At 44.8% G+C, this 24,134-nt stretch overlaps 1 protein-coding gene across 2 annotated transcripts; it reads right to left on the bottom strand.

Moving 5' to 3' along the window:
- Positions 1 to 536: 536 nt before the first annotated feature.
- dmtf1 (cyclin D binding myb-like transcription factor 1) lies at positions 537 to 21,307 on the bottom strand. 2 transcript variants are annotated; one of them, XM_083660542.1, is made up of 15 exons: positions 21,217 to 21,307; positions 19,505 to 19,590; positions 19,251 to 19,365; positions 19,048 to 19,124; positions 18,613 to 18,770; positions 18,007 to 18,039; positions 16,767 to 16,876; positions 15,285 to 15,513; positions 14,112 to 14,263; positions 11,170 to 11,352; positions 10,801 to 10,880; positions 7,996 to 8,154; positions 4,623 to 4,832; positions 2,499 to 2,592; positions 537 to 1,655 (listed from the first exon to the last, which is right to left on the bottom strand). In XM_083660542.1, coding segments are annotated over exons 1-15 (1,722 nt in total). In that variant the 5' UTR covers positions 21,218 to 21,307; the 3' UTR covers positions 537 to 1,620. The 2 variants fall into 2 exon arrangements, with proteins under 2 accessions (XP_083516668.1, XP_083516669.1); XM_083660543.1 differs by having other exon boundaries at positions 10,801 to 10,874.
- Positions 21,308 to 24,134: the final 2,827 nt, after the last annotated feature.

The following is a 24,134-nucleotide window of genomic DNA, read 5'->3' as shown; positions in this document are numbered from 1 at the left end:
GCCGTGGTGTGAAAGTAAATTATTGGTGCAACGCCAGCCGTTTCTTTCCTTGACCTGTGGCCTTCTGACATGTTACCATGCATTCACACTACAGGCAACCATCAACAAGCCGCTGGACGTGTGAGCGAGGAGAGAACCTCCGCCGCGGAGAAAAGTTGGCCGCGGCTGAACTTCACGCTTCCCAGATGTCTGCGGCGCTTCCTTGTTTCTCGTACAGACGTGATCGTGTTTCAGGAACAATAGTTCAACATGGATGAGAAGTTCAGTGCAACCGGTCAAAGCTTCCGAGTTCTCCATTTGAAAGACTACAGGAGTAAACGTCTCCGAAATGCTTGGAGAACGGTTGCATCCATTTTTGGGGGTTTATTTAAGTGATATGAAAGGCAGCAAAATATACACACATCAACCAAGTTGCTCGCAGCGTGAACATGGCGCCATGAGCAACTATTTAAGGCAATTGAAATGGGCAACACTGTCGTCAGCAGGGACAAACATTGGTAAAAAAAAAAAGAAGAGAACAAATAAATCAAGCTGGATAGCACAGGAAACAGTTTGATATACAAAATACTGTTCGTCATGGCTGATGACATAGCTGCTAAGATTTGACCAATATGTGTTAGCAATAGATTAGTCTAGTAGTCTTAATGGTTAACCCTGCCCCAAAGACTCTCCGCTGATGTCATATGAAGGTACAGTGTGAGGCTAGCTTGCCACATCTCGTATATTAGCATTAGCTGTGCGAGTGCAGAGCCTTGTTCACATGAAGGGGGGGGGGGGGGGGGGCTTTGTCGTAACGCACGCAGACACAATAATACAACCTGCAAAAGTTCATGGTTTAAAACGGGAGTCTATAGAACAGGTGTGTCCAAACTGTTTTTGAATGGGGGCCACACATTAGATAATGTGAAAATACCTGGGGGCCAGCTGCTTCTCACATGTGGGTTATTAAAAAAAATCACATACAACTGTACTTCAAGGATTTTTTTCCCCCAGCGCCATAATATTAGCTTAAATTAATAGTTCAATAGGCTGTTTCACTTTATCCACTCGTTCACTGCCGGACAATCGCTGGTAATCGCTGGTATGAATTATGCTTCGTCTCGTAATGTCTCTCTTCACATTGAACTCTTTCGTAACAGCGCTGGTCTCTTGGGAAATGAGACGTTTCAGCTTTCAGTGACAAAGTATTTAACTTTCCAGCGCTGCTGAAAGCCGCGGCCCTCGATGTCAACTTGACGCTTCTTCGTTGTGGCCATGTCTGCCACCCAGTGGGAAATGTCTGTTGCTCGTTTGCTGTTTACCGTCTGAAAACATTAGTTCCGCCTGGATTGTTCCTACTTGGTGCTTGTCTACAAACTGTATGATAGTGCCGTTATCGTTAGATGAACAGAAAAAAGCAAAGTGAACTTGCTTGATTAACCAATACTGTGTGGAGGGCCACATATACGATATTTTGAGAGACCAGACATGCCTGATCTAGAAGAACTTGACCTCCGCTCCCAGTCTGTCTGGAGGAGAGTTGATGTTGGTGTGAGAGGCTGGTAGCCCCTTGTGGAGGAACTCAGTGATGATGTCATGATGACATCATCCTGGCATCAGGCTGGAAAATGAGGCTCCAGCTCAGTCTGAGCCTTCCTGGTTCTCTAGGATCGGATCTAAGGGCAGAGAGAGAGAGAGAGAGAGAGAAAGAGAGAGAGAGAGAGAGAGAGAGAGAGATGCCCTCAGGTCATTATGCACTGCTGGCAAGGTGTTAAAACTGGACTTTTTAATTCTTATTTTACTACTTAATTCTCCATTCTCCCTCCTCTCCTTAAAAGCATGTGTGAGAGAGAGAGAGAGAGAGAGAGAGGGAGGGGGAGAGAGAGCCCAATCCAAATGTCCACCCTCTGGACTTAAGCGGACTTGTGGACTTCAGTCGTACATATCGTGATGTGTTCAATGTCATCACGTAAAGTCCGTGAGGGTGAAAGACTGCAAGGCTATAAATAACTCCCATGTTACTCCCAGGTTAAAATGCCCAAGTTTACAACAGAAATAAACATGTTTACAGCCTGATAAAAAAAAAAAAAAAAAAGGTTTTGGTCTCTATATACCTATTTTCACTTTTCATGCCAACTGTACCCGTACACCCCCGGGTGAATTTCTATATAATCTTATAGAATCTCTATAAGACTGGGTGTGATGTGATCGCCCTGGTCTCACGCTAGCTGCACCAGGACCAAGATGGCAGCGGCCAAAATGCCAAACTTGAGGCTTCAAAACGCGAGTCCACAAACCATGTGACATCACACACACTCCACAAACCATGTGACATCACACACACTCCACAAACCATGTGACATCACACACACTCCACAAACCATGTGACATCACACACACTCCACAAACCATGTGACATCACACACACTCCACAAACCATGTGACATCACACACACTCCGTCCATCTCTTCTACAGTCTATCTATGGTGTGAAGAGAACAAAGTGTGTGTGTGTGTTACCTGTCAGTGTGCTGCTGATGTTGGGAGGAGAGACGATGAGCACGGCACTGCCAGCTGCTATCCCAGCATCCTCCACTGAGGCGGAGCTCAGCGCCTGACACACAGCACCCGCACATGCATGCACGCGCACACACACACACACACACACACACACACGCATGCACGCACGCACACACACAACATATAACAATTTAATAACTGTAAGGCCCAATCCCATTTCTTATTTACCCCTAATGTTTTTGAGTGGCCCTTGCTGTGCCCCTTGCCCTGCAAAACGGAGCCACACGGGGTAATGTAGGGGTTGAAAACAATTGCCTAGGAAATGGGACACCACTCATTACATCCTCATTTTGCCAAACTGGGATAATAAAGCTATTTCTGGTTCAAACAAATTGATTGAAGTCTGTGGATTCTCATAGATATACATCTATTTTGTCATCATATTGCATAGTTCCACAAAGTAAATAATTAAGTTCTTGATAACTTATTAATATTTAAATTATATTGTATTAGTTGCCTGGTTTGCTCAGGAGTCACTGGAAAACATGATTATAACTTTATAGTAGGCTAGTATAGGATAGTATATTAAAATGTATGTTAATATACTGCTGTGGGCGTGTGGGCGGCCACAGCTCGGTTGCTACGTGGCCTCACCTGCTCTATGGCATGCGCAGTGCACAAATTGCCCAACTTTGCATCACTGATGACATCACTCACTGATGACATCACAATGATGTCACAATGTCTATGACATCATCAGTGATGTCACAACTGCTCGAGTGACATCACTGACAATGTCACAATGCCTATGACATCATCAGTGATGTCATAAGATGATTTTGCTCTTATGAAATCACTATGACATCATCAGTGCCTATATATAGATTCTGGTTTTCAGACATGTAAAATGCCAACATGTTATTCTGGCGATTGTGCTTCACCCTGCCATGTAGGCTACAGGGTTTTCACTGGATCGTGTCCAATTTATTTTATAGCTCCATAGTCACGTTTCAGTGTTAAATACATTACAAGGACCTGCTTGCAGTTGCTGGCTGCTATGTCTGTTTGCCGCAGGCGCATCCCGTCTATGTTAAAATAGTCGCAAAATACCTTTGGTTCATTTTTGGTTGATTAAAAGCGATTTCCTTCTCAGCCCTTGGTTTGGAGTGTGCCCCTGGAAAATCTCGGTTTCTAGGGCCAGATAGGCCTCCTCCTTCAGCCTAGGTCTGATGCAAACAAGAATGGGGACAGCCTACCTCCCCCTCCACGTGAACGAGCAAAACGGAGGGTTAAGGGCTAAATGGTAGTAGGGATGTCAACCGATAACCGTTTAACCGATAATCGACCGTTAGAACATTAACCGATTAATACTATCAGTTAAACGGTTAAAAAAAAAAAGAATTCACGTCTCCTAAACACATGCAGAGAGAGAGAGAGAGAGAGAGAGAGAGAGAGAGAGAGAGAGAGAGAGAGAGAGAGAGAAGCGCATGGCCTGAAACCCGACACCTTGCTAATCTCACAGCGTTCAGCGCGCACTGATCAAACAGTAGTTTTTACCGTGTCAGAGAGCAGAGCCCTCGTCGCGTGTGTGAAGAGAGAGGAATAAGGGGTGAGACCAAAAGCAGGTAAACCACTGTGGGATTAGTGAGAATATTGCTAAAAGGAGAAGATAGATGCTGCGCACTTTGTCAGTGCGCCCTGCAGCCTGGGCTGTGTCGTCCGCTCAAACACTACTTCACTGGGCAGCTGCGTGTCAATTGATGTGCCTATAATATGCAATGCGTGCAGCTCTAAAGTATAGCCTATCGGAGGAATGTTTTTGTTTAGATGGCTGGAGGCTTCAACTTGTTTTTTTCTGCTTGTAGATGTAAAAAATAAACGCTTTCTAATGAAAAAAATCAAGCATTTGTTGTGGTAATTGTTTAATGGGGCACAGACAGTCAAATAGCGCATTTTAATCTTCTCGGTTAACCGACAGTTGTCGGCTAATGAGTGTCGGTTGTCGGTCAAGAAAAATTATGATTTTCGACATCCCTAAATGGTAGGGCCAAGGGGTGAATTGGGATTAGGCCTAATTTTGAGAAACTTTAAATAAAGGGCTGGTTGTATACTGGCATGCTTTACCTTGTCAGTGAAGCCGTCTGCCATTGGTCCCTGAGTTTCTGTGGCGACGGTTTCCGCACCAACCAGGAGATTTGTGGCGTCTAGCCTGTCTTCCTGGCCCTGCCCCTCCGTCTCCACGACAAGATGAGATTGGCCGAGGGGGTCCGGGGAGGTGTGGTCGGAGGTGACGGTTTGGATGATGACACCGTCGCTGGAGCAGAGACCCTCTGTCTGAGATGAAAACACACACACTTTGCAATTCAGTGCTACCCCGGCCCTGCTGCACTTTGTCGCCAGATTAGAGGAATATTAACATTAAGATTAGACTGTTGTGTCATTATTCAGTCACCTTTTCTCACTCACCTCCATGTCACCACTTGCTCCCACTGCTGTGTTGGAATCCTCATTCTCTCTCCCACCCTTTTTGGACTTTTAGCCATATTTAGAGGAATATTTCATTTTAAATTAACATTAGGATTATACTGTTGTGATGTCGTTATTCAGTGTCTTCTCCTCTTCTCTGCAGCATCACTCAATTTACCCTCAGGAATCAGGGACAGTGATATCCAGGGCCAGATTAATAGTACCATGGGCCCCCAGGGCTATTCATTTTCTAAGCTATTCATTTAGCCTTTTAGTCATAAAGATTATATCTTTCAGACTGAAATGTTATAACAGAAGTGGAGTATTGGCCAGAATTAAATGAACATCTTTTTTTTTAGATCTCTTGCCACCAGGGGGTGCTGCAGCACCCACCGCACCCAGCTTCCCGCGCGCGCCTTTGGGCAGATGTGCTTGGTTGGGGTGGCTTTTGGTGTTTTGCGGTAAAAGTGGCTCTCCTATTGACTTTGTCCTGCCAGTGCGGCTCTCATCGAAGAAATAGTGAGGATCACTGACCTAGTATATAGCTGGATGGTGTGAGGTGTTTATACTATTATATTATACTTTTAACTATTATACTTCTGTAACATTTACTTTGCTCTGCACAGCCTAAGACAGCTTTATTCTCCAATTTTTCACAAAAGTGAAACAATCTACTCTTTAAAGGGCAGTTTACACCAAAGCTCCGCAACGAGACGAGTTGAAACTTGTAACTGCTTGCATTGAGCCGAGACGGAACCATCTAAAACCGTCCGGTTTACACCTCTGCGACTAGATGAGACGGCCGACCGTTTCCATAGCAACGTATTTGTGGCAGATAGTAAATGGTAGCCTTTTAAAATTACACATCCACCACCACCATCAGATTGATGCGAGATGAAAACACCTGGTGTGCTACTCGTCAGAACGAACAGTCTGCATGGGCGCCTGCGTGGCCAATCCTGCCGCTTGAACGCTGCGTATCCAGAATAACGACTGCCGCTACCCCACGTGGGCCAGCCGACTTCGCTACGATTGGCTGTTGAAAAAGGTGACGTACTCAAAACAGCCCCTGTGACTTGACAAGCTGAATCGGTGGCAACGCCATCAGCCGGCTGGAGTAGAGATATGAGACGGGCCAGTTTACACCGCTGCAACTTTCCCTGCAATGGTTTTGTCTCCTCGCGGCTCTTTGGTGTAAACTGTCCTTAACCCAGAACGCAGATCCGCCCCACTTCCTGTCTCGTCCTACTGTGGCTAACTCGAGCTAGCTTGATGCTGCTACAGCAGTAAAGCTACTCAGTCCCACATGTTGTTTTGCTGTCACATTCCACCGTGCGTTAAAACGTTTTTGTTTGTTTTTGTTGGTGAAAAGTGTGTGTGTGTGCTGCTAACACTAGCCAGAACTCTTTTTCTGTTGAATGTATTTTGTCTCCCGGGTCCCACATACAGAACCATCATCTGACATGTCATGGCTCGTTAACCAGCTAGCTGCAGGCTACATGGCAGGCAGCACTGTCTGAGGCTGGCTAGCAAACTAAGTCCTGTCCTGTCTGGTCCGGAGACCGCACATGCACCAACTGACAGTGTGTGTGGGCGTGTGCCATGTGCCACGGCCGACCAATCGTGTAACTTCATCACTCTGTGACTGACTCACTCAGCGACATTCGTGTTACTAGAGCTGGCTGTGCACCGTGCGGTCCGGCTCACAAACCACCAGATTGTTAACTCATTCTCTGCCAAAGACGTACCCGGACGTACTTTTAACAATGGCGTTCTGTGCCAAAGACGTACTCTGACGTACTTTCATGTTTTGGGTGTTTACATTACATCAGACACTTTCCCAGCCTGTGACATTGTTTCAAGTCAAACTGATAAAAGGAACCCGCTAGTTTAGTATTTATGGGTGGAGCCTGTGGTCGAAACAGAGTCCGAGAGTTCTCGGATGGCGACGATGGCGAGGAAGACGCCGGCGTTTTTGTTGTTGCTGCACGACGGAGCGCCATGGCGACGGAGGCTCCCCTTCACAGCGTTCTGATCCGTCTACAGATGAATCGGAGGAGGAGAAATGGGTGCCACTTGGAGAGAGCGATGACGATGGTAAAAAGTAGCCTATTTTTTGTATCGCGTTTGAGATGAAATGATCACACACACAACATTCGAGTATAATTGTCACGCATTGTTTATAACTTATGCCGCCGGCATGACTCGCTTCACGTTTCCTCTTGCCAGCTCTCCCTCTCAAGGAGAGCTCTGTCACACTCAAGGGAGGAATCACATGGATACGTCAAACGCGTCAAACCGCGTCACACACCCGTCCCCAGCAACCAAGGCGAAACATGTGTCACATAAACATTTCAAAGTTTACAGCACTAACGTAGCTATTGTGTGATCTTCTGTGCTAACGTTAGTTATGAGAGGTAACGTGACAGCAGGTAACGTTACAGCACTCGTTATTCCTGTGTGTGTGTGTGTGTGTGTGTGTGTGTGTGTGTGTGTGTGTGTGTGTGTGTGTGTGAGAGAGAGAGAGTGTGTGAGTGTGACCACATAAGGGTTCGTTCCATTTGTTTATGCTTTTATCAAGCTAAGCTAAAAATCCACATGGCAACTGTAAAATACATTCTCTTATTTTTTATTTTTTATTTATTTATTTGGGAAAACAAATACTGTATATGTCTGATGTGTCACTGAGGCAAAAAATAAAAGGCTCAAAAGAGAGTTCTGCTTGAAACGGTGTCCTTCACTAAAAACCTCTTTTTCTCATATTTCTGTCCCAAGGAGGGCATTTTTAGTGAAAACAAGCTAACTTCCACTGCTTGTAACTAAACAAGGAAACATGGGAGAGTTTCAGTTTTTTACAAGGGGTAAGAAGAGAGTCTCTGCTTTATTGTGAGTTATGTTGTGTAATTTTATTCCTAGCACAGAATATTCTGTGGGTCCTGGAAGATCAGGAAATATGCTCAAAATCCTGGCACTGGGAGCACACAGACCGAAATGACCCTGGCAGAGAATGAGTTAAGGCTCCGACACTCACCGACAGACTGTGCAGGATGATGTGTTCGGGTGAGGAGGGGGAGGAGCTTGTGGTCAGGGTCACTGTGCCGTTATTGGTCAAGCTGAGAGGAAGGCCCTGACTGGAGGTGGTCTGGAGGTAGTAGGTCCCCGGGGTGCCGGTGGGCTGCAGGTGGAATGACTGGACAAAAGGGGAAAGCATGGATATACAGAAGATACGGAAAAGGAATTACATGGAAACTATTGAGCAGGTTCAGACTGATATATGATTCATAATCATATAACATGAGTTAGACCGATATTAGTCTCTCCCCCCAGACTCAAATATTACGTTGAATCGCTGCGCTCCGCATACTACATAAGTGAGTCTGTGCCAGTTAACAGCCACTGCTGGTTTTGAAGGCGGGTTGAAATTGAATGAGTGACAGGTCGTAGCACCGATGAGAGAGCGGTTCGAAAAATGGGCTGCGCCTCCCGTGTTGTCTGATTGCAAAGTCGTTACTGATTGGAGAGGACTGAAGCCATCACTGGCATATGACTGGCCAACTGAACGGTTCCCTCCCATAACCAGCCCTCTGAGGGAAAGTGTCCCAGACCAGCCTAAGGACTCTCATGGGTCGGGCGTTGAGACTAGACTGATATTGACTTTTGATTAAACATCAGATATGGTCCAGTCAGTGTCGTTCACATCTGATATGATGCCGTTTAATTGATTACATATATTAATCCAAAAAGAATTGATTACCGTAAATTCCGGACTATAAGCCGCGGCTTTTTCCCCGTTTTTTGGCCCTGCGGCTTATATAACGGTGCGGCTTATCTATGGATTTTTTCAGAAAAAAAAAAAAAAAAAATACAAATAAAATCTCTCTTTTTTAGCACTCTTTCTAACTATAAATCCACTTCTGTTTTAATTTCCTCTCTTGCCCTCTTTTCACCACACCGCGGACACTGTGTGCACTGTAAAAATAAACAAAGGTGGTGTTGTGTTATGTTGTTTTGTTGAAATGTTACGGTAATACGGTAAATGGGAGCTTCCTCAAACAGCCAACAATCCCCTCTGTGCGTGAACCCTTACATATGGTAATTACGGTAAGCAAACGGCCACTCGGTGACCTCCAAAATCGATGGATTTTACAGGTTACACAGCTTCATCAGCACATTTTATGTGCATTGCTTTGCTGCTTGTTTTTTTCGATTATTTTTTTGTAAAGCACCTTGAATTGCCTTTGTGTATGAAAGACTTGACATCATTGGCGGAAATCAACCGGTTACTCCTACCGGTTCAAAGTTCATCAGCAGCCCGGAATCACAACAAGACGAGCAGACTCTCTCTCACTTACCATGGGGAAGGTACACAGAAATTCACACGACGCAGCTTTCAAGTTGAAAGCAGTCAATCTCGCATTAAAAGAGGGAAATAGAGCAGCAGCGCGTAACCTGGGCATCGACGAGTCAATGGTGAGGCGTTGGAAGGTGCAGCAGGAGGAACTGTCTCAGTGCAAGAAGACCAAAAAGTCCTTCAGAGGTCATAAAAGCAGATGGCCCGAACTTGAAGATTCCCTTGAAGATTGGGTGTTGACCCAGAGAGCAGACGGCCGAGGCGTTTCCACGGTGCAGATCCGACTGAAGGCCAAAACAGTCGCCACCGAAATGAAAATTGAACATTTCATAGGTGGCCCATCTTGGTGCTTCCGATTCATGAGACGAAAGGGACTGTCCGTCCGGCCGAGAACTACTGAACAACTCCCTCCCGACTACCAGGAGAAAATCACAAACTTCGGCGAATTCACACAAAGGAAGATCACGGAATATTATAGGAGTGTGAAAACATCCACAATCACCAACGGGTTCCAAAAGGCTGGACTGCTGCGGGATGAAGAGGATGACGCCGCCACAGCTGGCGCTGAGGGCCGTCAGAGGCTTCAGAGGCTGTTCGATGCCGACACCGACAGTGACGAAGAGGAGTTCGTTTGGTTTTGAGTGACAATGAAGGAGAGAGGAGAGTGGTTGACGAAGCCACCCTGAACCTGTTCGTTTCCGACACTGAAGATGAGGACTTTGGTGGTTTCAGTACGCAGGAAGAAGAGGAAGACGAGGATTAGTGACTTGACTTCTCTGGTTACAGCCGTTTGCTGCACATATAGCCTATTGTTGTGTGATTTTGTCTGGGGATTAGTGACCTGACTTTTGTTTTGTTTTGTTGAAATGTTAATAAATGGGAGCTTCCCCAAACAGCCATCTCTTTCCCGACAATCCCCTCTGTGTACGAACCCTTACATATGGTAATTAAACATCAAAACGCCCGCGACTTATAGTCCGGTGCGGCTTATGTAAAAAACAGTCAATTTGTCAATACTACTAAAAGAAGACATCCTGGACAAACATTGAATACATGGAATTGCAATTTCTATCAGCAGCTTTAATCTAACAATACCAGTATTGGCTAGAGTTTAACCATTAATCGATTTGTTGGCAACTATTAAATTAATCGCCAACTATTTTGATAATAGATTAATCGGTTTGAGTAATTCTTTAAGAAAAGAAAAAAAGTAAATTCTCTGATTGCAGCTTCTTAAATAAATGTGAATATTTTCTGGTTTCTTTACTCCTCTCTGACAGTAATTTAGGACGTATTTTAGGACGTCATCTTGGGCTTTGGGAAACACTGCTCGACATTTTTCACCATTTTCTGTCATTTTATAGACTAATCGATCAATCGAGAAAATAATCGTCAGATGAATGGATAATGAAAATAATCGTTAGTGAAAATGCAGGCTCAATGTGTGTGTGTGTGTGTGTGTGTGTGTGTGTGTGTTGTGCTCACAGGTAGGATCTCGAAGGTCTGCAAGGCTCCTGTGTTCAGTGTGATGGTCTCACTGTCACTCACTGTAGCAGAGTCTGAGGCTATAGAGACAGTGACAGAGAGAGAGAGACAGAGAGAGTATGAGATACATGTGAAGAGAGGGAGAGGGGAAGGGTGGGTGCGCTTATTTTAGGGCTCCCAGTTGGGTGGTGAGGTACCAGCTGGGTGGAGTTTGCGCTGATTTTAAAATAGGCCAAAAACCACACAAAAAACAATCGGACAGAGAAAGAAACAATGTCCGTGTAGACTAGACGTGAATTCTCAGACTGTGTAAAGTGACTATATAATCAAACAGATATGTAGCTATAGATGTAGTAGAGTGAGTCTCACCCAGGTGTGTGATCTGCAGTGGGATCTGTACAGGGATCTGCAGCGCGGCCACAGAGCTGGGGGCGGGGCTCCCGCCAGCCTCCTCCAATCGCGTGACTCGGATCTGGAGCGAGGAGGAGGGGCTTACCGGCCCGGCCGCCGTCTGAGACGACTCCAACAGCTCCTGCAGGCCTTTCAGTAAGACTACACACGCGCGCGCGCACACACGCACACGCACACACACACACACACACACAAACAATGAATATCATCATACAGATAAAGGGATTCAAATTTGCAGGGTTACTACACACTTTCAATTTTTAAAAAATCCGTGTTTTGAAGATTTTGTTATGCAGATAGACATCTTTCCCCTGGTAACTAGGTCAGGTCACTGTATAGATTGTTCTTCACAGCCACAACTATCAGAATATGTGAGATGATTGGCAGGGTTCCTACATGCTTTCCTATGTTCTTGACTGGATGGGATTTCGCAGGGTATTTGATAATGCATGGTGACAGTGGCTGGTAATAAGAGCATCACTCCATCTGAACATTATTCTTCACATCAACAAAAACTGTAGCCTGGTATTCAGCCCCATATGAATCGCAGTTGTCATCACTCTTCATATGGGTCTGGACCCAAGCCCATCCACTGGCGATTATTCAGGACAGATACTGTCCGGGACAGCTGATTGGCTGGTCGATATAGGCGGCGGGACTTATCAAACGTTACCGATGATGCATTACAGAGAGCTGCAACACACCTGTATGTTAAATAGCTAGCTAACTGTTAGCTAAGCCCACTGCTGCTGCTGTAACCACTTCAGCGACACCGGGCTCAAAACGCCAGTGAGTGACCAAATGTTTCACTTGTTAACGAGTTTGAGTCACGCTCTTTCCAGTAGTAACATATCAGCTTTGAAATCCATTGAGTTGCTTGTGGCTTCTAGGGATGTCGACGGTTAACCGTTAACCGGTTAACCGCCGACAACGTCATTGGTCGGTTAAGCATGTCGGTCAAACGGTTAATTTGCATATTAAATTGGCATACAACTGTTGCCAATATGGTGTTTTTTTTCCCTCCTTCGCGGTAAGCAACAATGTTAACTAGCCTAAGTAGTTACTGTAGCAGCATTATATAGGAATTAAAAGCTCCTGCCACTGCCAGAACAACATTCATTTAGAGAAAGGCTTTTCCAAATGGAAAAGCAGTGTGCACTGTCCGCCTCTCCCCCCGCGTGCGAGATGTGCTCTGTGATAAACTCAGCTCCACACATGCGCCACACCCCCGCCTCCCCTCTGCTTTGACCAGACGGGAGAAGACGCCCTGCCCTGTGCAGACTACAGCGAGCCAGTCAGTCATGCTCCTTCTGTGTTCCAGCCGCTGTAATGAAACCATGAGGTTACTTTCAATGACGCGTTTCAAAACAAGCTGCGTCTTCCACATCGATTCACTGAGGAATCCACACTTTTACCGTAAATTGAGTTCTCTCCGGGTCTGTCTGTCTCTCAGGTGTAATAATCCCACAACGATTACAGCAAGAGTGAGAATGCTCTTCTAAACACATCGGCTATTAATATATAATTATTTCTCTGCATCTCATATTAGATCGGTAAAAAGTTTGGACAGCCTGCCTCATTTGTTCATCCTCCCGAGTCCCGCAATGCTGACAGCTGTCAGCGTGCGGACTTGCTGCACTCGTCGTCATGTCGTGCAGCCGGACACACAGAGAGCATAATAGCCACCTACAGCCCTCGTCGCAGATAAAGAGAGAGAGGGAGAAGCGTGGAGAGAGAAGCAAACTATTTTTTTGCAGATCTCAAAAGCAGGTAAACCACTGTTGAATTAGTGAGAATGTCAGAAGGAGAGAGCAATAAGCGCTTCGTCAGTGCGCCCTGCAGCGTGAAGGCTTGGGGCGGTGTCTTGATGTGCTATTCAAAGTGGAAATTCGTTCAATTAGCGACACGTTTCGTTCTGAGCTTTTAAAATTACCGTAGTTTCTGCTGGTTTTATTAGACTATTTACGACACATGCAGTAAGATAATTCATTTAAGAATTGTGAGCGTGAGTATGGGTTTTTTCCCTCCGTATTTCCCCCTTCTGCAAATGCGTGCAGCTCCTATCATAGCCTATCCGAGGAATGTTTTTGTTTAGATGGCTGGAGGATTTAACTTGTCTTCTCGTTTTGTTAATGTGTTTTTTTCTGCTTGTAGATGTAAAAATAAACGCTTTCTACTGAAAAAAAATCAAGCATTTGGTAGGCCTAAGGTTTAATGGGGCACAGACAGTAAAATAGCGCATTTTAATCTTCTCGGTTAACCGACAGTTGTCGGCCAATGAGTGTCGGTTGTCGGTCAAGAAAAATTATGATTTTCGACATCCCTGGCTTCCAGCTCAATTTAACGTTAAACCAGAGAAACCACTGTCTCTTGTTAAACGGTTGCTGGTGTAGGTACCGGATGCAGCAGACAAAGAGTATTGAAGGCAAGAGACGAAGCCTGTGTTTTTTTTTTACAACAGCGCCTTGATGTTGCAGTGGAACCACTAAGTGGAACATCTTATTAGCCGTCAGTTCGTATTAATTTAAGTTGTTTTGGGCAGAATCGTCGAAGTTGTCCTGCTTTGCTACTGCGATTGGTCAAAGAGTTCAATGACTGACACAGACAGCAACCAATCAGCTGGGGTTGAAAAATATGTGAATCAGTGGTGGATAGGCTTGCATCCAGACCCTAATGAAGGATTCATTGGGGCTGGTTACCAGGGTACAAACACTGTGGACTGAAAGTGAGTCTACAACAACATCAAAGCTAGAATTATGTGTGTATCATCAGTCCTGAACCAGAAGATTTTCCATACTTTTCCAGGCATTTTTTTCAATTTCCCACACTATTCAAGACCTGCGCAGGAAGCCTGAATTTGAAGTGAAATGCAGAAATATAAATATACAACGCATGGGTACCACTGAAGGGGATCTCCTTGTGATTGGCTACTTGTCTCTTGATGCTCCACCACTTGGAGCGCAGCCATTGGGGGGATCGGACGCTGCTCCAGCCACCTGCTAGCTCCTCCCACTTTAGATCATTCTCATCCTCCGCCTCCAGCTCCGATATCCTAAACACACACGACTTCAGCTGATCCAATTCATATCATACAAATGTTAGGAATATTAAGTGTGCATGCATACACAGTAAGCTTCCATTACACACACACACTCAGTGCAGATATCCAAAACATTGTGATATTTAGTAAAGTCGTGAATATTGCAATACTTTGGTATGTATAGTAGTGTAGATCTCTGTTAATCTTATTATGGATTATGCTCGTAATGTGTATTCACCCAGCGGCAACTTCGGTCTTTGAAAAATTAAGCCAGTGACAAAAACTGTGGTTCCTCGAATGGCCACTTGAGGCTTGCTGCAAAAGTAAGTCATTCCCATAGGTCATTACCATTCATTCCCCATAGACCCCTATGTTAAAATGCCCAACTTTACAGCAGAAATAAACATTTTTGGCCTCTATAGACGGTTTTCACGGAATTGTGTTGCTAGGGAACAGCTTATGTCCTATCAGTTATTGTACTAGTAAACACTGCAACAGGAAGTAAACTGGGGGTAATTTAGAATGTTTATGTTGTCATTTATAGTCTATGGCTGCAAAAAGGAGTCTGATTGTATGGAAGTCAATGGGGAAATGACCCTACTTCTCACTTGATTTATGACCTCAGTAAACACTTTCCTAATGGGTTTATGGTCTCATGTCTTCTTCAATACAGCATGATGTTCATTTTGTAAATTATGGTTCCATTTAGAGTCAAATAGACGATAAAGCAGACTATGTTTTGGTGGCATGATTGACAGTTCGCCTGTCCAGTGATCACGCAGCTTGCCGATCAGGGACCAATAGCAGGCCGGCATGCGGCTCTGTGTCGCTCTGTCTGGCAAAGCAAAAGCAAAAGAGATGGTGACGGTCGAAATGCCAAACTGAGGCTTCAAAACACCAGTCCACACACCAATGGGTGATGTCACAGTGGCTATAGTATGTCCATAGTTGTATACAGTCTATGATTTGCACAAAGCTTGAGTACACACACACACACACACACACACACACACACACACACACGCCTCCCCACCTGCGTATGAGGTTGAGGTCGTCTTCCTTGGTCCACTCCGTTCCTCCGCTGTGCTTCCAGTTGAGGTAGTTGAGCCACTTGGAGCGGCACTGTTTCTCGGAGCGCGTGCCCACCTGGTCGGCCACCGACGCCCAGGACACGCCCCCGGTCACGGCCCTGCCCGGCGCCACCCCCGCCATCTCGTACACCACCTCGGCCAGACGCCGCTCCTCCTCCTCGCTCCATTTGCCTGGGCAAAGCAAGACAAAGAAAACACAATATGCAAAATGGAAAAATTGCATATTGATATTGATAGTTTTGTACTGGAGCCATAGTTGATATTAAGCCTGGACAATATGGTTTTCTCAATATCAATATATCATGTATCCAAAATCACATTATCAGATTTAATGTTCATCTCATCGAACTGAATGGTAATATTAGGTGTGATGTCAAACAAAACAAACATTTCCAAATAATATTCTCACCATATTTCATTTTATGAGTTTGAGTCAAATTTGCTGTGTGATGTATAAAATGTATGTATACAAAAATGTCTCACACGGCGATAAAACTCAATCAAAACGCTGCACTCTGACTCCACTGTCGTTTCCCACAACAAAAAATATGGAACATGGAACTTGGAACATGGGGGATTTTTTTTTAGCTGTTAATTATCATCATATTATTGCACTAAAATACAATAAACAAAAACATTAAATTGATATTTTGTCCTAATATTCAACAGACAACTAAAGTGAACGTCACTACGTTACTTGTTTTGATCCTGTTTGAATTGTGCCATGGGGTACACATACTGTATGATGTATGTTTGTCAATGTAAAAGATCACTTTGCAAGTCAACAAAGTCACAGTTTGTGGTAAAACTGTGGCACTGAAAGTTATAAATCAGAAAGACTACGGACAACCTGTCGCGTAAGTGACGTCTCTCCCGCCAGTCCATGTTGGTGTTGGTGTGACGTATATTTGTGCGACACGAGAGATGTAGTCGATTGAGCGGTTTCATACAAAGCTAACGTTACGTTTCAGTTTCAGTTTCAGGACAAACTGCGACTTTCTTGACATGCAAAGTTATCTTTTAAATGGACAAAATGTCCATGTGGCACCATGTGGCACCATTCAAATGCGATCAAAAAAAGTTTTGTATTGCCTCTTGCTGTTCATTATTAGTATTTTTTCTGCGACGCTGGTACGCATGGCGAGGCAGGAAGTGACGCTCACTTTGGTTCTCTAGATTTACCACTTTGACTGTTTTCAAGGCAAAAAAGTCCCTGAAAATGACCAATATTCAGTGTTTTCCCCACTTGAAACCTAGAAAAATATAAGAATGTTTTGGGGGGGGGGGGGGGGGGGGGGGGATTTTTCTAATCCAAATTTGGAAATATTTAGAATCCAACCGATATTTTTTAATGCAACCCCAACACACACACACGGCAGCACAGCAGAACCCCCCCCCCCCCCCCCCCCCCCCCCCCCCCGTACCTGTGTTGCACGTGTCCTTCATCAGTCGACAGCGGTCCTTCACAGAGGAGGCACTGCGGCCCAGTGCTGCTCCAATGGTCGCCCAGTCGTTACCGTGCTTCAGCCTCAGCCTGGGCACGCACGCACGCACGCACGCACGCACACACACACACACACACACACACACACACACACACACACACACACACACACACACACACACACACACACACACACACACACACACACACACATCAAGCTTAACTCATGAGTGCCAAGGACGTCGATCGACGTCAAAGTAAATAGTGACGTAGAGTGCCAAGGACGTCGATCGACGTCAAATGCGTTTTTTGACGGTGGGACGTGGATCAAAGCCTTCTGCATCTCCTGTACAAATATTGTAGCTATTGGATGTGTATAACCTATTTTACAGACCCATTAGGTGACGACTGTGCTCTCCAGATTAGAGGAAGGTCCGGAAAACAGGAGGAAAAACCCCCATGATCAAAGAGAAACCGCTCATGCTGCAGCCAGAGCCATATAGATGGCTCTGACTGCAGCTCGATGTTGGCTGCGAACAGCAGTCAATCCGCACACACAACTGAGCCTCTCTGTCTCTGCTGTATAGTTTCTCCAAACGATTAGCCGCCAGAAAGGCAGCACCCGACGCCGAAGGGCCAAACCTTTCCCTGCAGTCCGGTTTGGCTCTTCCGTGTCACGCTGGCAGCCGCCCGGCGCACAAAAACAAAGCGCTCCGAAAATAGACTGGGTGCGTGAGGCTGTGTGTTAGTGTGGGGAGGAGTTTGCAGCTGAGGGGGGGGGGAGAGGGGGGTGGAGCACGCAGGCACCACACAACTACACCACGTCACTACATCAGAAAATATTATCTTCAGACTCAGTGAATGTGCTTGAAATGCTGCATTTCACAAAAGGCGGAATAACTCTCTAATTTGAAAAGTGTCTTTTTGCTCAAAACAGCCTATCTTCTCCGGCTCATAACTAAAGAACGGAAAATGGGATCAATAAACTTTTTTTTGCAGATGATAGAAGAGAGTCTCATCGTTCTTTGGGCGTGTTCTGTGTTTACATAGTAATATCACACAATATTCTGTGGGCCTCGAGAAATCACTGAAAAACGCTCTGAAACTCTGGCACTGGGAGCGTCCGTTCTCCAAAAGTGGCTGGCACTCAATGAGTTAACATACTTGTGTAAAAATTATTTACAAAATATGAAGAAATGAAAAGACAGATGTATACTTACGCTTTTAGTTTCTCAATCTCATCAGGAGTATATCTTGGAAAAGGAGAATAGAGTTTTGTTGTATTAGACAGCACATAGTGGTCAGTAAATGGTGTATGAGAGAGAGAGAGAGAGAGAGAGAGAGAGAGAGAGAGAGAGTGTGTGTCAGGGTTCCCACACCTTCTTAAAGGACTTTCCAGGTCCAACTCCCTCAAATTGAAGGAGTGAACACAGCATAGTTTGAGACATGGATCAAGGTTCATTACTGTTACAAGTTAACATTGATAGTTTTTATAATGAGAACTAACAGGCTTCACAGAAGCTCACAGACAATTAAAAAGAGGGAGGGGCTTGAATGTGTGAACACTTTCTGTGCTGTTAAAAAATAAATATATCAAAAGAACATCCGTTTCTATTCTTGCACAAAATATATAAATTCAAGCTCTTTCAATGACCCATGTCTATTTATGTCTATTTCAAAAATGTCAATGCCTTGATTTTTCTCTCTCTCTCTCAAATTCCCCAAAACTTTCAAGCCTTTCAAGGACTTATATGGGAACCCTGGTGTGTGTGTGAGTGTGTGAGTAACCCATGTGTGTTTCCCTCGCCTGTTCATGGTATACTCACTTGCCCACGTGGTTGCGGTTGTCGTACATACGCAGCACGCGTCTGTACACGGCGAACAGCGGGCGGTTCAAGCCCCAGGCCACGCTGCGGTAGAAGTCCTTCCTCTCCTCCTTGGACATCTCGAATATGATCTCTGCTGGGTCCTCCATGCCTCTGCCCTGACACACACACACACACACACATCCAGGCACGCACGCACACACACACACACACACACACACACACACACACACACACACACACACACACACACACACACACACACACACACACACACACACACGATATAAAATGTGGACAAGAAAACTAAAGATGGCTGCACCCCTGCACATGCCGGAGAAAAGGTGTCGAGCATTTGGGCATAATTAAAGGGATAGTTCTGGATTTTTGGAACAAATAAAACAAAGAGGTCACAGAGCGAGATGTGATGCCTACCTTTACATAGCGCTCAATGTTGCTCATGAGAATGTCGATCTCCTCCTTCGACCACATGCCCTGCTTCCACTTATGACCTAAACACCAGGAGAGGTCATACTACCTTCACACACACAGGTACACACAGTCTGCTTCCTGTATGTGTGTGTGTGTGTGTGTGTGTGTGTGTGTGTGTGTGTGTGTGTGTGTGTGTGTGTGTGTACCTTTATTAGCCAGTGTGTCTTTGTCTTCTTTAGTGGTGAACCAGGCCTGACTGACTGGTGACACGTCCTCCGTCTTCTGATGAGCGGAGAGAGAGTCCTCATCATCCTGTAGGATCTACAAACACACAAACACACACACACACACAGCATGCTAAAAATATATATCAAAGAAAGAAAGACAAAAGAAGGGAAGAGAGAAAGAGGGAGTAGCAGAAGAGGAGAAGGATGAGAAAGGAGGGGAAGTGTGTGTGGACCTGGATGTGGGCGACGCCCTCCTCAGAGAGGTCACTGTCTGCTGTGGCCGTCATCGTCACCTCGAAGCTCTCGTCATTCTCTGACACTGAGGAGACAGAGAAAATGACAACTTCCTCACAACGATCATATCGTCCCATGTGACAAACTCCACCCGTCTGACACGCCCAACGGGTTCAAACTAATGTTAACAGTTATTTGCATATAGGGCTGCAACTAACGACTATTTTCATTGTTGATTATTTTATTTAATCAGTTAGTTGTTTGGTCTATAAAATGTCAGAAAATGGTGAAAAATGCGGATCAGTGTTTCCCAAAGCCTAAGAGGACATCTTCAAATGTCGTGTTTTGTCCACTACTGTCTGTCATAGAGTAAAGAAACTAGAAAATATTCACATTTAACACGTTCACTGCCAATGACGAGTTGACTCGTCAAACACAATCCAACCGTTCACTGCCAACGACGAGTTGACTCGTCAAAAAAAAAAAATTTTTTTTTTGACGGTGCTACGTGGATCAATGCCCCCCACGTCTCCTATAAAAATATTTGAAGTATTGAATTAGTATAATCTATTTTACCGACCAACTAAGTGGCGACAGTGCTCTCCCGACAGAGAGAATGCCAACCAAAAACAGCCGCGGGAGAAAGCCATTCTCAAGGAAATGGCTTGGCGATTTTACAGTCATCAGTCACCAGACTCGCCGAGAGCGGCCGCGCCAGCAGAGCAGCACACCGAGAGCGGAGAGCGGTGCTGGCGTGGGGGATTGCAAATTTGCATAATAGATTATGGGTGAAACACACTTTGAAACACCCACAGAAAGGCCAGAATCGCACGCATTCCGAAAACCCAGAAACGAACGAGCCTCATTCTCATAGCCTACTGTAGGCGAAAACGCTTTCACGCTGCTGCACACGGGCGCACAAGGGTGGGGGGTTCCAAAAATAGATTGGGTGGGCAGCATAAAGCCTAGAATCGCACAAAGCTTCATCAAAGCTCTCAACCGAAAATCCAAGAAACGATTGAGTCCCATCCACAGTCCACACTCGCCACACTCGCCGACGAGGGGCCGCCAGAGAGGGAGGCTGCTCACTGCTCAGACAGGCAGGAGAAACTGGCTTGTGACAAACGCCACCAGACACGCCCACGGAGGGAGGAGTTTAAGGGAGAGGGTGTTCAGAACTATATTGTTCAGATGTCTGATCTCTCACTGATGCCAAAAATAAATGGTTAAAGTGACTGTTCTGCCTGTTTGATTGAATTTCACAAAACTGCGATTATCTCAGCTTCCTGTCTCAGACACTGAAACCATGCTGTACTCAACGGCTAATATCTACATAACTACTAACTCTACAAACTAACTCTTTTAGACAGAGAAAGCACACATTCTATTAGTACTTTTGTGAACTTCGTGTTCACAAAGTCCAAGCAGAAAATTATCCTCGGCTCTTGTAAAATGAGCCAGAATCCTCAAAAAACGGCTTGGCAGAAGCTACCTACAGTAAAAAAAAAAAATGGCTGGCAGTGAATGTGTTAAGACATCAGAGAATGTTTACTTTTTTTCTTAAACAAACCGATTAATCGATTATCAAAATAGTCTGCGATTAATTTAATAGTTGACAAGTAATTGATTAATCCTTGCAGCTCTATTTGCATATACTATTTGAATCAGGTATAGTATGGTGTGTGTGTGTGTGCATGTGTGTGTGTCTCACTGGGCAGGGTGACCACAGAGAACTGCGGTGTGTCCGACCCTTCCTGCTCTTGTGTGGTGAGACGCAGTTTCTTCTGGAGGGGCTCTGAGTCCTCATCTACACGCACGCATGCATGCACACACACACACACACACGCACACACACACACACACACACACACACACACACAATCTCACAGTAAATTGACTGGAGTCCATAGACAAACTCAAATGCTTTGTAGATTCAAATCATTCATATACTGTAACTTCTATATGAGTGAAATGTAGGCTTGTTAAAACCATCCTGATCATGTGACCTCACATTCTGTTTCACTCTACAGCTCTACGGTTAGACACAAAAATCCACTGGCCAAGTTCTTCCAAGTGGATTTTGTGACACTGATTGGCTGAAGGAGTTGTCTGTCAAGGCATGACTACTCCCCCCCCGCCCAACGAAATAGATGTGAGTGACTGGAAGTCCAGACTGATACGTAGAGTGAAACAAAATTTGAGGTCAAGTCATCGGGATGGTTTTACCAGGATAAGTCAAATTATCAAAGAGTCATATCAGTACAGATTGTCAATACATTTGACGTCACGTCAGATATCCTATTCGTGTATGTGTGTGATGATAACGCACCGTTAGGAGGGCAGTGCAGGATGATGCTCCCGTCACAGTCCTGCGTGAGTGTGACAGAGTTGACGTCACAGTCCTGCGTGAGTGTGACACAGTTGACGTCACAGTCCTGCGTGAGTGTGACACAGTTGACTTCACAGTCCTGCGTGAGCGTGACAGAGTTGACGTCACAGTCCTGCGTGAGTGTGACAGAGTTGACGGTCTGTAAGGCCACGTCCTCCTCCGCCTCTATGCTCATGCTGCACCTGGCAAAGAAATACATTGAGAAATACATTTTCCACCAGCTTGATTTTAGTACGGTTTAGACATAACATACAACATAATGTATATATACAAGGACTTTAACTTTGAAGTAACTCATAATTGTACATAGGAAGGAAAGACTGATGCACCCTCTCCTCTCGCCACTACCTCCTGATCCAATAGCAATTAGCATGCAGTTGATTGGCCAATAGGAGTGAGCTCTCATGTCATTATTGTGACATTATCTTCTTGATTTTATGTTTATGTATTTTATGATATTGTATGTTTACATTTTATGTTCACGCAGGCTGGGGATTTCTGATGAATGCAAGCATTCAAAGCCTTACGTTGCATGCCAATTAGCAGTATCAGGGTATATGCAGGAATCCTAAAGTTAAATCCAATACCTTTTAAGAACTTTTCAAGATATTGAGTATTGACCTCAACGCCACTTTTGTCACATCAGTGATAGCGGTGTAAATCACATGTAATACAATTATTGTATTATTGTCAATATTTGCTGATATCATAAAGGCTGCCACGATATTTGATTCAATTCAGGGGTCTGCGATCGATATGAGATATCATATGCCCATTTAACACAATCAGCACAATAGCTACAACATATATCTCATCAAATAAGACTTTTTAATATGTTTTAAGGGGCTTAATTTTCCCTAAGTTGATTTATCAACGTTTAATACTTTTCAAGACCCCGCGGTTACCCTGAGCATGTGTCTGCTGATAATCACCAGTTGAATATACAGTATGAGTTTTCAATGTAACATGAGGCAACTAACAGTCACAAAGAGGAGAATAGGAGTCATTAGCTGAGGAATATGAGGCACCAGGAGCACCCTGGGGTGCAAAGGCTGTTCCCTCATGATGCTCCCATGTTCCAAGGTCACAGTGCCTCCAGACAAACAGCTGACTTCAGCTCATGATCAGTTCCACAGCCCCCATCAGCAGATCTAAACTTCACTCAACCTTTACCTTCTTCATGAGGTTCAGGGAATACATAATGTATGCCCAACAAAAATATAAACGCAACACTTTTGTCTTTGCTACCATTTTTCAAGAGTTGAAATAATAGATATTTCTATTCAACACAAAAGGCTTATTTCTGAGAAATTTGATTTGGTTCACAAATTTATTTAAATGTGTGTTAGTGTCAGTGAGCAGTTTTACTATTATTTATTTGCCGTTTTATCTTGGGAAAAAATGCACTGAACTATGGATCTCATATGACTAGGACAGGCCCGCGCTGATGGGGGGGGCAGCAGGGTCAGTTGTCCCGGGCCTTGGGGGGGGGGTCGCAGGAGGACCCTCTAAATCAGTGATTCCCAACCAGGGGTACCCCTCATTGAGTTAATATGTCGTCCATGGTACCCCTAGGGGTACTTGAGCAGCTTGCAGGGGCTACTTGGAAAGATTGAGGATTCCAATTATTTCCAAAATGATAAAAAACAATATTCCAAGTAATTTCATAGGCCCATCTCGGTAAAACTGACGACTTTTCCCCCAATTGAAATTGGAAGAATTGTATTAAGGGGAGTCATTCAAATGATTTCCATTCAATAATCAGATGTGTTAGAGATGCCTACTAAAAGTTTAATATGAGTTTAATAGAACAAATTTAGGAGAATCATCGATCATGCATGAGTGAGGGGGTACTATAGACAAGTTTCCACGCCCTGACATAGGGCGGCGCCATATTAGCTTTTTTTGTGGCCAGTGGGCTTCAGACTTCCGGTCTAGTTCAGACTCAGAGCCAGATAAACGCAGGGTAAACAGCAGCCGAGCACCTCGTTGGAAACATGGCATGGCAAAACAGCTCAAGGGGTACCTAAGACAACCACCGCTCTAAATGTCCAATTTAATTGGCAGGAGGTGGGTTTGGTCCGTATGAGATCTTTCAAATTGTCCTGGGCCCGGGCAAGATACGTGGCAGCCCTGGCTACAGATATCCCTCTTTTGAAGCATCTGGTGATAAAACTGCACATTTTAAAGTCACGTAACTTAACAGTTTAGAGTGGTCTTTTATTGTGACCAGTCCAAGG

The sequence above is a fragment of the Poromitra crassiceps genome (genome assembly GCF_964638095.1).
Source record: "Poromitra crassiceps genome assembly, chromosome: 2".
Lineage (NCBI taxonomy): Eukaryota > Metazoa > Chordata > Actinopteri > Beryciformes > Melamphaidae > Poromitra > Poromitra crassiceps.
Note: the sequence above shows the minus strand (reverse complement) of the source record. Positions and strands in the feature narration are given on the sequence as shown.

Coding starts and splice junctions, on each gene's coding strand:
- dmtf1 (XM_083660542.1), bottom strand. Junction 18,040..18,612: donor AACCGCAACCACGTGGGCAA/GTGAGTATACCA, acceptor TCCTTTTCCAAG/ATATACTCCTGATGAGATTG. Junction 14,264..15,284: donor GACCTCAACCTCATACGCAG/GTGGGGAGGCGT, acceptor GTGTGTGTTTAG/GATATCGGAGCTGGAGGCGG.